The sequence below is a fragment of the Melanotaenia boesemani genome, chromosome 23 (assembly GCF_017639745.1).
Source record: "Melanotaenia boesemani isolate fMelBoe1 chromosome 23, fMelBoe1.pri, whole genome shotgun sequence".
In the NCBI taxonomy this organism is placed as follows: Eukaryota; Metazoa; Chordata; class Actinopteri; order Atheriniformes; family Melanotaeniidae; genus Melanotaenia; species Melanotaenia boesemani.
Window position 1 is genome coordinate 3,826,806 of NC_055704.1, and position 17,684 is coordinate 3,844,489.

General features: G+C 37.1%; 2 protein-coding genes and 1 pseudogene across 2 annotated transcripts; 2 read left to right on the plus strand and 1 right to left on the minus strand.

The window, feature by feature from the left end:
* The first annotated feature begins 5,571 nt into the window (after positions 1-5,571).
* On the plus strand, positions 5,572-6,435 carry LOC121634971 (histone H2A-like). Its single transcript, XM_041977943.1, has one exon. The coding sequence runs from the start codon at positions 5,672-5,674 to the stop codon at positions 6,056-6,058; it is 387 nt and encodes a 128-aa protein (XP_041833877.1). The 5' UTR covers positions 5,572-5,671; the 3' UTR covers positions 6,059-6,435.
* Positions 6,436-9,770: 3,335 nt separating this feature from the next.
* Positions 9,771-10,636, minus strand: LOC121634968 (annotated as a pseudogene).
* A 5,614-nt stretch (positions 10,637-16,250) lies between these two features.
* LOC121634967 (histone H1-like) lies at positions 16,251-16,832 on the plus strand. Its single transcript, XM_041977941.1, has one exon. The coding sequence runs from the start codon at positions 16,251-16,253 to the stop codon at positions 16,830-16,832; it is 582 nt and encodes a 193-aa protein (XP_041833875.1).
* The last annotated feature ends 852 nt before the right edge of the window (positions 16,833-17,684 follow it).

The following is a 17,684-nucleotide window of genomic DNA, read 5'->3' on the forward strand; positions in this document are numbered from 1 at the left end:
TGAAGCTGCTATCCCTGTACTGAGTAGATTGATGTCCAGCCTTATCCCTGAAGTCCTACAAACGTCCTCCGTTATCTCTTTTTATGCTTCACTTTCTCACACAGGATTTATTGGCTCATCGTGCACCATGAACTCGATCCAATGCATCAGCCGTGAGTTTGGTTTGTGCCTCTCAGGGAGTTGTTGACTGCCACATCTGACTCATGTTCACTAAAGCACTCAGACATTTTCTTTTATTTTCTTTGTTGTTTCTTATTTTGACCAATCGAAGGTACCAGTACATGACCAGAGGTATCTGAATACTGAACTGTAGACACAACAATAAACCTCTGCAGCAGGTGTGAGACTGTCACCATCAGAAGAAAACTGCTGGATTAATTCTGATAAAAACAAGCTGTGAATTTGTTATGTTGCTCAACATAAATATTGTGTCTTTTGCAAATGTGACCATAAAGTTTGGATGTGGTGGGGAAAAAAATCGACTCTAAAGGATATATTCTTCTTAATCCAAGTCGTTTTTAGATTTTTAAACCTAGTCAGGTTCATAAAGAAAGAAGGACCAGATTAACTCAGGTGTTCTGGATGATGATGGTGATGATGCTTGGAGATTTTTGCCTCTTAAAACGATTCATCACCCTTTTTTGTTTAATGAAATGCTGACTCTACTCCTACAAGAAGTTATTGTCCATATGTATGAACAAAAAAACAGGTTTTCTCCCAGTTTTATAAGTTTTGCAGACTTCTGAGAGCTGTTTTTTTTTCTCTCTCTCTCTCTTCTTCACAATAAATATAATCAGCCTTACCAGCTATCAGTGCTATGGCTCAGGATTTCTACTTCAAATCTCCAGGCTGACCACTGGGGGAACCAAAATTAACAGACAGACCTGTACAGGTTTTGTTTGTACTGCGGGGATTCGAGAAGCTAACACAAGCTACAGCAGAAGCTAACTGAGGACTGAGTTGGGGACTGAGCGAGCAATTGAGCAGCTGGTAACTGCTGGAGCTCAGCTACAGGTCCAGCTAAAAGGCTGCTTGCAACCAGGATTCAGCCACGGCCCAAGTAACCAGTTGCTCACACTGGATCATCTGAATACCAGCTAGCATCCAACTAAGTCAGGAGTAGGCAAGTTCAGTCCTAAAGAGCCATAGTCCTGCAAGTTTTTTTGAGGTTTCCCTTTTCCAGCAAACCTGATTCAAGTCACTGAGCAAAACCTGATTAGCTTTTGGATCCATTTAATTTGAATCAGGTGTGTTGGAGCAAGAAACATCTAAAACCTGCAGGACTGCAACCCTTTAGGACCAAACTTGCCTAACCCTGGTCTTCTTGCAGCCGGTCCTACATTTTTGATTTCATGGCAAGCAGAGATGAGGGGTTGGTTCGATTCATCAGTTGAATGAGGTACAGAGTCACACCTAAGCCACTTTAAGATCATTAGTATTTTTTTCATGGTAAAAACTTAAAAATGTGCAGTTTTTAGGAACACATACTAGTGGATTAATAGCTGATGGAGTGACAACAAAATGCAATACATCATCTTTTTATAAGTTCATGTCTTGTCTTAAATGAAAAAATGTATTCTTTTTTTTCAGAAAGCATTTAATAACAGAGCAAATTTAACATTTTATTGGAATATGAACATTTTACTTGGAGGGATTTGGCTGCAACAGGAGTGAAGAACCTGGGGAGATGTAGATAGTTGTCTGTTTTTAAATGAACAATTTGAGAATATAATAGGTGCCAGCTGTTTTCTGGGATATGATATGAGAAAAAAAACAACTTTTTATTACATTCTTCCTCTATAATATCATGACTTTACTTTAATTGCTTTAATTAACAGCAGGTTTATTTATTTATTTATTTATTTATAAACCCTCAGAGGCACAAACTGATTTTGCAGCATTTTTTAAATATATCTAGACTGTTTGTAGGCTCACCTGCAAAGCATAACTTAAGCCCGACGTTCACATTAAGCTGAGGATGTTGTGTTCTGCCAGCAGTGGCGGAGTTTGTTTCCCTTCTGTGTGGAGTCGGCAGACTTCACCGCCTGTGAGTCTGGATCACCTGTGAAACTGCCTCTGTCCATCAAGTACCTTTACTGATGACATTCCCCAAAGCGACGCTGCCAAACTGGTCTGAAGAAGCCAAATTTATCTGTGTATAAGTGAGTTCAAATGTATCATATGTTAAAGCTCATTCTGTTCATGTTACATTGTGTTTTTAACAAAAAGAATCCTGTTTGTTAAATTGTTGATAATATATGCAGAAGAGTTATAAAATAAACTGAAGCAAACTCTAAAATCATTGTTGGTTTCTCATTTTAGATCCAGGGTGTCAAACAAATGGTCCGGGGGACAAAACTGGCCCGCCAGAGGGTCCAAACTGGCCCACAGGATAAATTGTGAATGATTCTTTAATATTCTTTTAGAAAATTAACTGCAATTCCTTATTTGTCCATGTGGGTATATATATATATATATATATATATAGATAGATAGATAGATAGATATAAACTGTATATATGTATATATAAGGGATAATGCCCTCCGCTTCGTGTCGAACGGTTCACGCCTCCCGGTCCATTAATTTATGATAATGGACACCTCGTTGGGCATTATCCCACTTATACCATGGTCACTTACGAAAGAAAAAAATATTAAATAAATTATCAATTATGTGTTAATGTTGTTTTTTACCGTTAAAATCGTAAGTTAATTACAAGAAGCGGCTGAGTGGACTATTTCGTTGTGAAGCGTTGCCAAGGTAACCGGCTATTACACACAACCTGGAGCTCAGTCGGCCGCAGACGTGACACAAACATTTTAGAGGGCGGGTGCAGCTCTTACAACTTGTGTGTGTCCAGAGAATGATGCGACATTTTGATTCAAACAGTCAAAGTCCACAGATAGTTTCCTACATCCTTAAATAAGCCTGCAGGCTGCTTTGATCTGGCGTGTCTGCTGCTCGGCCTCTGAGTTTCTGTTGCCATGGTTACCAACTACCAACTATATAGGGACCATTCTACCGAATTGGGTCAAATTCAGAGTTGGAATTTCATTATAATTTGTATTCTATTTTACGAAACTTCTACCATATATCTGATCCACTATATCTAAGTAAAAGAACACTCAATTTTAATTTAGTATTTTCAAACTATGTCCCAAAATTTTCTTGCTACCAAAATTTTAATTTTTATTCAGAATAAAAGTCTTATTTTTTCTTTTGCATTTATTGTTTAATCTTCCCCTGTACAAACTATTTTTCTAGCATTTATTCATAAGGTTTTTACAGCCAAATAAATTTGAGTCAATATTTTTAAAAAAATTATATTTTAGGATTTAATAAAACCTGCATATCATCTTTCTTTGTAAAATTGTAAAATTAATGGACAAACGGTAGATAAGGAATGAATGAATGAATGAATGAATGAATGAATGAATGAATGTTGTCAACCTTAACTTCAACCTCTGACACCTTTTTCTGTACTTTTCCTCCCTCTTCTTCATTTTTTTCATCTTCAGCTTGCTCTTTCAGAGCCTTAACCTTGGTGTAGGTCCTGGTGTTTGGTCCTGTTACCAGACTTTTCAAAATGGAAACTTAATATATATTTTTAATAAAGAGCCACCATAGGATATTTGTAAGGTTGTATGGTTTTGAAGAACCACATTTTTCATTTCAATTTTTAAGGTTTTAAAATAAAGGAAACACATAAAACCTTTATAAAAAGAGGATAGACAGACTTTCTTCTAAGGGATGTAGATATTTGTGGAAAATGCTGTAAAAGAAAAAAAAAGTCCCTGGTTTCCAACCTAATGACAAGAAAGATAGATTTAAAAAAATATTTTAGCCACGTATTTAGAGGCATTGTGGAAGGTCCAGATTCGCAGGTTAAACACCCCTGATGTGTGTTAGTAAACCAAAATTTACTGCATTTTCTTTATATAGCTGTAGGCCTTCTTTCAAAGGAAAGAGACATTTTGCACGTAAAGATTCGATTAATCGCGATTAAAAATTTTAATCGTTGCCCAGCACTAATATATATATATATATATATATATATATATATATATATATATATATATATATTAAATTACTTATATGTATATATAAGTAATTTAAAATATCTATCTATATCGTTCTTTGAATTTGAAGAAAGCGGGAAATGAACTTAAACATGAATTATAGGCTTTGATGTTTTTGTTGGTTTATTCCACTTGAGATCAACATACTCTGAATGTGGCCCCAGAACTAAAATTAGTTAGATTCTTGGTTTAGAGAACATGATTAATTATTTTACCACTAGATGGAGACATTAATCAACTTTCAGCATTTCAGACTCAGATGAGCTGTTTCACATCTCAGAAAGGTCTGACCACATCTTTGTGTATCTGTCATCTGGTTTTACTTTCTTCATTAGAAAGGCTCAATCTGACTTTTATTTAGCCAACCTAAATGAAGGAGTTCTGGAAAGCAACTGAATCTTCATATGGAAGTGAAACTACAGATGATCTGCTAGCCTGCATTATCAAAGATCCCCGTCATCTTACAGCATAATTGTCATCAATACAGCATAATGAACAGAGGGTTTGCCAGTAAACCCAGATCAACCCTACAGTGCCCTCATTTAGTTTCACTCCTTTAGATATGATGGATATTACAACTTATAACAAATCAGCTGGTCCAGACATGCTTGATCTTTATTTTATTAAGCTTGCACCAGACCTTATAGCAGAACTAATAACATACTATTTAATCTTACAATTTCTCATAATGTCATTCCTACTATTTGGAACTCTGCCTTTGGTCTTCCTTTGTTGAAAGGAGGAATCCTACAGTTCTTAATAACTTTAACCCTATTTCTAAATTGTGTATTTTAGCAAAAGTTCTTAAGTAGCTTATCAGTGAGAATCTCAAAGATGTTTTAGATACTAACAGTATTCTGTCTCCAAAGTCTTGAGCGCAGTAACACTTTTACTGTCAACATTTCTTAAGGTTTTATACTTTCACCAAAAAAGGCCAAATAGGCAAAATAGGCAGCAATCCGGATCACCCCCAAAATCTAATCACTTAATCCTTTATTCCATTTCGAGATTTCTTGAACATTTAATCAAAATCCACTCGACCCATAACTTTTTAAGCCATGTTGCTAACAGACAGACGCAGTTGAATACAGCACCTTGACAGAGGCAATAAATTGTCTTAAAAATATAAAATAAAGATAAATATTTTAACTCTTTTGTTAGTGCTTTGTCTACACAGGCAAGGACATTTCCTCCATTACTACCTGGATGATGCAGATGTGTGGTGCATGGGCTGTTCTCAGCTTCTGAGTCAAGTATCATCTATCTATCTATCTATCTATCTATCTATCTATCTATCTATCTATCTATCTATCTATCTATCTATCTATCTATTTTCTTCATGAAAATCAAAAAAACAAACTGAATCTTTTGTGGCATTTTCTTATTTTTTTCTTTTAATAAGCGCATTTCAAACCGGAATTTACGACACTCCGTGGCGTTATGACGTATTCCGAATTTGATTGGACGATCGCTCTTAAGTTGTACTTGACCAATGAGCTAACAGCTTCAAGGCCGGACTTTCTATTTATGAAAGAATCCGTAGGCGAATTGTATTGATTGCTGAATTGTAATTTGAAACAACAGAGGAAACATGTCTGGACGTGGAAAAACCGGCGGCAAAGCTAGAGCTAAGGCCAAGACTCGTTCATCTCGTGCTGGGCTGCAGTTTCCTGTTGGCCGTGTCCACAGGCTGCTTAGAAAGGGTAATTACGCCCAGCGCGTCGGTGCTGGTGCTCCAGTCTATCTGGCAGCGGTGCTTGAGTATCTGACTGCTGAGATTCTGGAGTTGGCTGGAAACGCTGCCCGCGACAACAAGAAAACCAGAATCATCCCCCGTCACCTTCAGCTGGCCGTTCGAAACGACGAGGAGCTCAACAAGCTGCTGGGCGGAGTGACCATCGCTCAAGGTGGCGTGCTTCCCAACATTCAGGCCGTTCTGCTGCCTAAAAAGACCGAGAAGCCCGCCAAGACCAAGTAAAGCTTCAATACCACAACACAACGGCTCTTTTCAGAGCCACCCACATCTTTTCAAGAGCTCACTTCCTCATAACATTTATATATAAACCTTTAAAACGCGTGGCAATGTTGCGAACCTCTGTCCATGTTTCTAGTTACGTTTTGTCTTCTGATCTTAAATGTATCGCCCTGCATAAATGTTAACAACGGTACATTTATTTTTAGTTTTTGTCTTGTGTGCCGGGTCAGAGACCAATGTCAGAAATGCTAAAAGTAAGATGCTGTTTTTTTTTTTTTGTTTTGTTTTTTTTTAAACACAATGACACATTTAGTTCCAACGTGGCTTTGTGTGTTTACTTTAAGCTGAGAATAAACTTGATAAATATGTTTTATAGTTTGTTTGAATGAGTAATTTTTTTTCGTATGGGTGACATGCCCCTAAAGTAATACGTTTAACGGTCTGTTGTTGGAATAGTATAAAAAAAAATTGCCGGCTACATGTCCTCTCTCACGTCCGCAACTCTATGTTAAATACGAATGCTTGATACAGTTGTTTTCAGTTCGGTTATTTAATCCTAACCTGACGTTGTTAGACAAGATGAGCGGTCGTGGAAAGGGCGGTAAAGGACTCGGTAAAGGAGGCGCTAAGCGTCACAGAAAAGTTCTGCGTGATAACATTCAGGGAATCACCAAACCCGCCATCCGCCGTTTGGCTCGTCGCGGTGGCGTCAAGCGGATCTCCGGCTTAATCTACGAGGAGACCCGTGGTGTGCTCAAGGTTTTCCTGGAGAACGTTATCCGGGACGCGGTCACCTACACTGAGCACGCGAAGAGGAAGACCGTCACCGCCATGGACGTGGTCTATGCTCTCAAAAGACAGGGCCGCACTCTGTACGGCTTCGGTGGTTAAACACCTTACCTTCACAATATAACGGCTCTTTTAAGAGCCACCCATATTTATTAAGAGATGATTCCGTCCTTTTAGTAGACAGAAATAGTGGTTTTATGCCAATATTAAATTCTTTGTTGCTTAAATTACAGAATGTTGGAGTGAATGATTTGTTACTTTTTGTTAAAGAGCTGCTACAGTGTTCACTACGTTTGTATGACATGCAGAAGCTCTGAATAGGGGTTAATTAGAGTAGATTTATTGAAATTTCATGTGATCAGTGACAAAAGGTTAAGAATGGGGCTTTTAACATATATTAAAATCACTATATATATTTATACATGTTATACTGTACTCTGTGTGTGTGTGTGTGTATATATATATATATATATATATATATATATATATACAGACACATTTAAATGTTGTATAGTGGGAATTTAACATGTTAAATTCGATTGTCTACAAAAAAAATCCCATTAAAAATGAAAAAAATAATCGCAGTTTGCATTCCAAAGTGGAACATTTGTCATGGCACGGTTTCCAGTATGGTTACAGTGACACATCAGAGCTTGGGCTGTATATTTTCCAGACTGCGTATAGAGCCATACGCAATAAATGCAACAGATTTTAACAGACTTTTTTTTTAATGATTAATGATGTTTTCTAGAAAATAATTAATAAGCTCTGTTAGTTCCAGGTTCAACACTTGCATCAAGGGGCAGTGGTAGCCTTGTGGTTACAGAAGTGGGCTTGGGTCTGGAGAACATGGCTTCCCCAAGCTGGTAACTCAGTGGGCCACTGAGCAATCCCCAGCTACTCCCTGTATGCTGAAATCTGGCCTGGCAGCCCACTGCTCCTAGCAACTAGAATGGGTTTAATGCAGAGAAAGAATGCCCTTGGATTAATAAAGTAGAATTAAAAAAAAAAAAAAATACAAGTTAGGTCCTTTTATATGAACATTGAACCAGTCTGGCCCTCATTCCATTTTTTTTATTTAAGCCCACTGTTTATTTGAGTTTTATACCCCTGCTTTAAAGCAACACAATAGTCTTTATGCTAGTGATGTGTAGATCAATACTGAAATATCAGTACCTCTGATATAAGCTTTTTATGTTCTTGAATCAATTTTTATATCAGAATATTGATATTTTAGTAAGTTGGGGTAAATATGTAGTTCATTACAAACTGGATAACAGTGTAAACTAACTATAATGTCAGGATCTTATTTAAATTATACCCAGTTTGTAGGAACTACTTCTTCCACCTGCCATAGTCATGTGTGAAATAAGGTACAACACAGCGGTGCAGCAGCGTGTTGATCGCTTCCTCAGTCCGTTCAGCTTACATGTGGAGCTGAACAGCAACAGTGCTATACAACCCTGGTGTGTAGCGCAGATGATTGGAGTGTTGGCTTCTAAGATGTGGGGTGGTAGGCTCAACTGCCAAGGTTTTTTTGTTTTTTTTTTTTTTTTTGTGCCAATTGTGGTTTATTGAAAGGATCAAATGTTGCAGCCCCCAAAGAATGAGTACTTTTATTCTATGTATATGATCCAAAATAATATAGATACACTTTAGAAAATACAACATATATAATAGAGGTGAAATCTGTGGTCGTTTTTAATCAGATAGTCTTTTTTTTTTTTTACATGAATGCATGTCACGAATCTTGCATTTTATCCTGCTGCTTGTTTTATACACTTCAGCCTTCCATGTGCACATGGAACCTCAAGAAATTATTCATTTTCTGAACCAATTTCTTGGAAAGCTTCAGTGCTTTATGAGGCTTTATCTGGCAATCATTTAATGATGAGGAAGAGGAGGAGAGGGACAACTGTTGCATGGGAAGGACATCACTTATGGAATCCTTTGATGCTGCAGGCAGGTAATAACCACCATTCAGATATGTAGAGATTTGTTTGCTGTTTTTTTGTTTATGCATGCGATGAAAGTTTTATTGAAATGTTAAACTAAATTAAGTAGTTTTGTATCAAAATAATTGCACAAAAGGGGGCAAATAAGGATTCTCTAAAAAAAATGCTGAATACAAAAGGGTTTTCAAAGCAATTCATTTTTTTTAGAAGTTAAGGAAAATTATGGGGCTACAAAAGATGCTAAAATAAGCCAGCATTTCTTTGGGAGCTGAGCCAAAAGAGCCATACATCCCATCACTAGTTGGTATTCAAACAACAGACGTTTTCAGTCTAAAAGACTGCTGCATCCTATACTGTTATGCATACAGCATTAAACATAGCTATGAAGTAGGTAAATGTTACTAGAGATGTGGCGTTCATGAACGAATCGATTCTTTTGAACGACTCTTTTAAATGAACGATGGGAACCGATTCACAGCTGTGAGCCGTTCATTTGTGAGCCGTTCTTTTTATATACAATTTTTTGACACTGCCTTCATCAAATCAAACTTTATTTATAAAGTGCTTTTCATGCCATAGGCAACACAAAGTTCTTTACATAATTAAAAACATTTATGCATATCTCAGTTCATATCCCTGTTCAATAAAACAAGCATTAACACATACATCACGCCATTGTTTGGTAAACAAATACTGTGAGTTCTATCCAAAACATTTACTAGAATTTGCACTGACTGCTCAGGTTTATCCTTTATCTATATTTTCCTATAATTTTTTAATCTTGTATAGTAGATTTTATATAGGTACATATTTTGATTGTTTGTCATTCTTATATATTGTGAAATTTTGTAAGATATTGTGAGAACGAGCCAGTCTTTTGAATGGCTCTTTGAAAGGAATGGCTCCTCAAGATCCAGCTCCCTTCAAAGAGCCATAAATCCCATCTCTAAATGTTACAATAGGAGTTCAGCTTGGAGTGATATGTCCCTGAGATCACCTCCAATAAATGCAGCAAGCCTAGAGCAGGCAGGTCTCATTTAATATTCAGTAAAACAGCAAATTTAGGGCTTAAGAAAAAAAACATTAATAATAAAACGGCTGAAAATGTTTAACAGGATAGGATAAGTGTTAAACGTGCAGTTAGTTTGGCATTAATGTAATTATGCATTTTAACTTCAGTTTGATAAAATAAGAATCTAAGCTACCTCTCCCCCTTCTAAAAAGCCAATTCATGTCTTCCACCTTCGGTTGGAGTTGTGATATTTACCTGCATGCCTTTGACTAATTAGTTTTGCCAATGCCACAAAAAAACAAGCGCATATTCACTTGTATACATTACATAGTGGAGAAAATAGGAGTTTTGCCTTATTATGAGCTGTGGGGCTCTTGAAAGAGCCGTTAGGTCTTCAATGTGTAGAAACAAGTTTACGCTCGTTCCCCTCGGATGCGGCGAGCCAGCTGGATGTCTTTGGGCATTATGGTGACCCTCTTAGCATGGATGGCACACAGGTTGGTGTCCTCAAACAGACCTACCAGGTAAGCCTCGCTGGCCCTCCTGCAGAGCCATTACGGCAGAACTCTGGAAGCGCAGGTCGGTCTTGAAGTCCTGGGCGATCTCTCTGACCAGCCGCTGGAAGGGCAACTTGCGGATCAGTAGCTCAGTGGACTTCTGATAACGACGGATTTCCCTCAGAGCCACGGTACCAGGCCTGTAGCGGTGAGGTTTCTTCACTCCACCGGTAGCTGGAGCGCTTTTACGGGCTGCCTTAGTTGCAAGTTGTTTCCTGGGAGCTTTCCCTCCGGTGGATTTACCGGCAGTCTGCTTGGATCAGGCCATCTTCTTAAAGAATGTTTCTCTTCGTGGGAAGTGAATGTACAACTGCTTCACGCAGATGTTAATTTATAGTCAGCGCCGGAGTGGCTGTAGGGCTGATTGGTCAAAACTGTGCACGTGACATTACCGCCGACGATAAGACGTTCAAAATTCAAACTGACCAATCAGAACAGACAGCCAGGAATAACCCAGGTACTTTTGTTTTCTTACATTACATACAACATTCAGATAACACAATTTATAAGCATAAACAACACAATACATTATTAACTGTTACAGTAATCAGAAAAACACTGAATAAAGCAGAATTAAGAAACTTGCAGCTGTATATTCAAACAGGCTTCATAGAAATAACAATTCCCCCAAAACCAAGAACAACCGGAATTTAATTCAAAGCTAAAATAGGACAGAGAATTGTGCTAAACGGTTATTCAAATTTGCTTTCATGTAGCAATAAACGATAAATAAATTATATTATTTATCACTCAAATACAACATGTTGTGTACATCCATGTGCATAAATGTTTATATGTGGTGATCTGGGGCTTATTGCACAAAAGCAGGATAGGGGAATGTGGGATCTGTTATGGCATGAGTAACCAAGATTTATTCTGTAGAGTTAGCTTGCTCCAGACCAGGCTAATTTCCAGGATTTATTTAATCTCATCTCTTCTTACAATCAGCAGTCACCACAAATGGAAACCACTATTTATTCTACTGCCTGCTACACGTTATCATATTCAACTAGACCCACTGTCATTATTTAAATACTTGTGATCAGTAACTGAAATAATTTCTTATAAATAGTTTTTACAATCATTAGATAATTTACAATTTCCCATAGACTCTATATTACTATGTGCAATGCTTGTTTATATTGTTTTATTAACTTATCTTATTGTTATTATTGTTATATTTATTACATTCTATTTGCCTCTATTTTGCTTTGTACTTGTATATATTGTGTCTTGTGCTTGTCCTGCTTTACTGTTCGTGTTGTATTACTGCTGGTACCCAAATTTCCCTGAGGGCTCTCTGAAGGGATTAACAAAGTATTTCTATTCTATTCTATTCTATTTTATTCTATTCTATTCTATATAAAATACACATCCCATATAAACACACAAAGAGTAACATGATGTTATTTTATTAAATAAGGATAAATAAAAACAACTGAACCATGAGCTCCATTCGAAACGGATATATATATATATATATATATATATATATATATATATATATATATATATATATGCTGTGTGTGTGTTTTTTTTTTTTTTTGTTTTTTTTTGTTTTTTTTTCTTGTGATTCTCTGAAATGATTTTGGGACCCCCACTTTAAAAGATACAAAAGACTGAAAGCACAGAATGAAAGCATAGCATGCAACACAAGAAAAGACAGACTTTCACAAAGGTATGTATATAATACACCCTCATGTCTGCACCAAGCAGCAACCTCAGGTGGTAAAATGTGAAGCCTGAGCATAAGTACAAAAAAATTGCAGTTACCCCCTTATCCACTAGGGGCTGGCCCACAAAACAGAGTCAATCCCCATAGACTCCCATGTTAAAAAGACCAACTTCACAGCAAAAATAAACATGTTTAAAGCCTGGTACAAAAACCCATTTTAGGATTATTAGGTCAAGGGTGATTTTTTTTTTCTAACTCATCCGTTGTTGTTATTTGTTGATGTTATTTAATCTTGAAATTCAGCATAACTAGGAGTGTGTCCTTTTGATTGACAGGTATCCAATATCCGAGACAAGAAGGGAGAGTGTAGCAAGTGCGGTTTTACACCAGCTAACAGTGTGCCTTATATCCGAATAGGCTCAGTTAGTTCTTAGCTACAGGCAGCTCGGAGTTTGATAGACGTCAGTCATCCACCCCCACGCTCACATCCAGGTCTCAGCTCCACCACTTTGCCCATTTTTGAATTTTTGCGAGGATCTATTTGTGGAAGCTGTGAGCGTGCACTAATCCAAGTTTCATCTGGCTTGATGAATTCATGTCTGCTCATCCTGGCTTCCACTTTATGCAACCAATTAAGCCTGGACACTCTTGTTTTGGTTTGGATGAGCCAGCTATTCATCCCAGATGTCTAAATCCTACTTTTGTGCAATAGGCCCCTGGTTAGATCACTAATGGTAATTGTTGCCAAGCTTAAAACCTGTTGTTGAGGAGGATATTTTTATTTCAGGATAAATGGGCTGGTAAAGTGTCAAAATTTCACTGAGGCAATGTGTGAAAGAAATTTTGCTGCATAATCACTCATATATACTCATATAATAATCACATGTATATTCAGTTTTCTTTATTAATTTATTATTCTTAATCAATTCACTATTACATTTTCATATTGTGTGTTCTCATTTTACAGAATACTGAAGTTACAGTTTTCATTGTGTGTGTGTGTGTGAGGTCAATACTTCTCCTGCAAATAAACCTTATATACTTGTACTCATTCCAGAGTCTTGGTAATTTTTCTACAACACAGTGTAGGACGAAGGATGAAAGAAGAGAGGGGGACAATGTTCATTTAGGACTCTGATGGCCTGGCTGTTAGCCATTCTGTTGGTTCTAGTGGGGAGTGACCTGCACCTCCGACCAGAGGGCAGCAGATGGAACAGGGAGTGTGCTGGGTGGAAGAAATCTCTTATGATGTTATGAGTTAGACGCAGGCAGGGGGACGTGTAAAGGGGAAATCTCTGGAACTTGTAGTGGAAATTTTATTATCAAAGATTACACACTAAGTGAGAATCAAACAAAATATTTTTATTAAGAACTGTTCAGCAATGAGAGTCACACAGTCAAACAGCTTTGGCTGAGCGAGTCCGAACAGATACACATGGGCTTGGTTAAAATAAAGCATCAAGGTCGCAGGTGCAAGTCCTCAGTACACTGTCTTCAGAACCTGCTCAAACTGGTTTTTTGACACACTTCTTCTCTCTTCTCCTTGATGAGTTACAGAGTTTGTGAAGAGCACAGATAAAGAATACTAACAGTAATGTGATAAGAAAGAGAAGCTCACTGCCAAATATTTGCAGGGTACAACTCGTTCTTACTCAGTGAAAAATATAAGGCCATGGTTTTAATACAAGGTGGAAGATTACATGTCTCATCTAAATATCACACAAAGATAAGAGTTATATGTATAATTTAATTACAAACTACATCTATGTTTGTTGCTTAGTACATTTTATAGAGTAGGAGCTCCAGAAAATCCACAAATAGAGCTAGAAAAGAAAGAGTCTTAGTTGGGTATTTGTGCCATCAAAATGTAACTACTTAGTGGCCTAAATGTTTCATTTCTGCACACATTTCTCATTGTCACTATTTTAGATCAGTGTAATTCTCCTGACAGACCATATTAAGGTAAAACATGCCGAATTTTTTTTTTTTTATCTATGCAGGTTTCTCTTATTATTGCTATTGAAAAACCTAAATTATATGTATATAAGTATAATTGCTCATAGTCATGTAATTTTTAAAAATCACACATAACACACAGTTTGATCTCTTTCTCACATATTTCTCTCTTTGCATGTCAGTAAAATTCCTTGTATATTGTTGTCATCTTTTTTATTAAGCCCAATATGACTTTTGACCTGTAATTATGTATTATTGCTTTTATTAAGCATGTTCTTTGTCACTGAGAAGATGCACACATTTGATGATTGTTCACAGAGGAAGCTGCTGACGTATAGCCCAGGATGAAACCTGCAATGTCTAAACATTTTAATCTTACAGAAAGTCACTCACTGCTGCAGACTCTACTATCCAGCAGCAGTAGTGAAAATGTTCTTAGCTTTAATCATCTGCAACAGTAATACCAATATTTTGGTAATGTGTTTAAAAGATTTGATACACACATACATGTGCTCACATGCTGGGTTTGATATGGACTTCCATCAATGTTATTTTCCCCAATTAAAGATTATTCAATGAAAAGCATGTGAAATGGTTTTAAACTTGCTTAGGAACTGTCAGTCTTCCAAGAATTTCTTGGTATTAAAGTCATATAGTGACATTTGTCAGAACATTAAACAGGACACATTAAAAACAGCTGCCAAAATATTCATGTGTACTTCTTGTCTCTTGCAGTGTTTAAAACTAAAGGAACAGATTCATTTTCATATCAGTTCATCTATAACTGAGGTTAATTTCCCCAAATATGGACCCCAGTTGATCATTTGTTTTATTTTCTTGTATTTTTATTTTAAAAATTATGGAAAAGTTAGACTTCCCTGCATTTTTAAGTATGCATGCTTATATTTATGAGGTTTCATTTCCATTATTATTACTTTGTAAATATTCAATGAAAAAAAGAAGAAAACAAGATTTTTTTGTAACCCATGAAGGAATGTCCCATGGAAAGCATCCCATAAATGTGGGCACAACCTCAACGCACCTGAACATGCTCATTTTCATTTCATTTCATTTTATTTCATTTCATTTCATTTCATTTCATTTCATTTCTATTAATTTAATTTAACCTTTAGGACATATGGTGAATCACATCAGACGTTAAACACAGACAGATTTTTGTCTCTTTTTGGGGCTAGATGAGAGTAATGGTGGACTGCCAATTTAGTCTTTAAAAATGTTTTCAGGGATGACTTGTTAATTCCTTATGCATAAATTGTGTGGTGTGAAATTAAACCAAATGCATAAATTTCAAAATTTTAGAATTTAAGAAAAGTGGGTTTGTATGATGTTTGTAGTCAGTACTGTGCACAGGTCTTCTTTGCAGACAACATGATATATTGGCTTGTCATGTTTTTTTTTGTTTTTTTTTCTGTGTTCACATTCATAATTTACAGAAATACACAGAATTGCAAAATGTATACAAGTCAAACCTTAGAATAAACCTAATTATAAACAAACATTAAAATCTGGAACCGTTTCTTTTCCACTTTACAAATTGAGATAAGACATCGCTCAATGCTCTGTGGGCCCCAGGGTAGCCTTATCTGTCTGCATAACCCTGTTTGTTGCAGTGGCATATAAATGTGTTTCAGATTTTAGACTGTAATGTCTATGATCCATTAAGGTTTCATTATTATAAAAAATAGTGTTAAATAAAGAATCTGCTCTGTCAGGCACTGCTTCCGCCATCATCAGTGTGTTTGCAGTCACATAATTAACCTCTGTTTTATGAAACACGGTCCCCGACAGATTCATTTCAAACATCAGGCGTGTAAACACACCTGACATCTTGTTGTCAGGTTTGCTATAGTAGGATTATTGTGGATTTTAAAAGCCTTTAAAATAGAATTCTGACAAAAACGTAGCGAAACAATGTCCAGCCTGGCGAAGGATGAGGCTGTTTTAAACTCTTCCCCCAGAAAATGAAGTTGTGTTTTCAAGTCTTTACGGCTTTATCGTGAAGAGAAACTTGTCTTCTATAAGTACAGTTATTTTTATATTAAATTATTTGCTACCGGTGTGTATTTTTAACATTATTTGGTGAAGAGAAAACACAAGAGCCGCTTTGTTCCTGCTGCGACTGCAAGAGGGCGGCTGGGTTGAGTCTACATGGGTCTCATGGTGTGTTTAAGATCCGGTTGTTGGAAAGTTTCATTCAGTCTTATCGGACAATCCACATTGAATCATTAGGATGGCAGAAGTCGCCCCAGCTGCACCCACTGCACCGGCTAAAGCCCCGAAGAAGAAGGCAACCAAACCGAAGAAGTCTTGTCCAAGCGCCAGGGAACTCGTCCTGAAAGCAGTGGCTGCTTCCAAGGATCGTAAAGGCCTTTCTTACGTGGCGGTGAAGAAGGCTCTGGCTGGTCAGGGTTACGACGTGGAGCATAACAGCGCTCAGATCAGACGCGCCGTGAAAACCTTGGTGGTCAAAGGAGCGCTTGTCCAAACCAAAGGAACTGGGGTTTCTGGATCCTTTAAGGCAGTGAAAGCTGCGGAGAAACCAAAGAAGACGCCGAAGAAAGAAGCTGTCAAAACCAAGAAACCCGCTGCAAAGAAGCTAAACGCCGCCAAGAAACCCAAAGCAGCTAAAACTACCCCGAAGAAGGCAAAAAAACCCGCCGCTGCCAAGAAACCAGCGACCAAGAAAGCTATAAAGAGTCCGAAAAAGGTGGAAATGAAGGCAGCAAAGCCCAAAAAGGTAGTGCAGAAGGCAGCGAAACCCAAAGCTGTTAAAGCAAAGAAGGCTCCAACAAAGAAAACGGCCAAGAAGTAAACCTGTGCTATTCTTCTTTAACAAAAGGCTCTTTTAAGAGCCATTCAACATGATACCACAAAGGGCATATTTCCTTTATTGTTGTGCTGTTATTTTATAGGTTTATATTTTCTATTAGCTTAGGTTGTTTCTGCACTATACTAATCATCTGTGTATGTATATGTATTTTTTTTTTATTTATTTTTGTCTGAAACAAAAATTATGCAATTATAGGAGCTTGTTTGTGAAACAGATCATGTAAGTACTAAGTGGGCTGACAAATCTAGAGATTTTTAGCATAGGCATTACTTTCTTTAATAGTCCAGAGTAACAAATTGTAGTTTTTAGTTTTTACTAGATATACTTTTAATTGCTCATAAAGCTGGAAAAGGGGTGGCAGCAGCACGAATTGGTATGGAAGACTCCAATAAACAAAAAATGATGTAACAAAACATACCAATCTACATAGCAGGGGCAGTATTCCACGAAGCCGAATTCAGGGAAAGTCGAGCTTATCTTGATAAATCTGGCTCATTTAAGCCAGAGTTCCATTCCATCAAGGTGGTTTATTTGAATGTCCCCTGAGTAACCATGGTAACCGGGACTAGCCTGCTGGGGGGCAGGCTTAATGCTAAGGTTAGCTTAGCTGTGTCTCAAAGGTCTGACACAGACTCCCAAAAGAAAGTTCCACCTGGTAGAACGCTGCACTCCCACCCTCATTCTTCTATAAACACATCACAACTTTGTCTTGAATAATCAACAAATCTGTCAGCGCCAGTGTACCTAAAGAAACGCAACTATACATGTACTGAACATGAAATTTAAATGAAAAAGAACATGGTGTTCATTAAAACTAATTAATACCTTATTAAC

Coding starts and splice junctions, on each gene's coding strand:
- LOC121634971 (XM_041977943.1), top strand. CDS start 5,672: ATGTCTGGACGTGGAAAAACCGGCGGCAAAGCTAGAGCTAAGGCCAAG.
- LOC121634967 (XM_041977941.1), top strand. CDS start 16,251: ATGGCAGAAGTCGCCCCAGCTGCACCCACTGCACCGGCTAAAGCCCCG.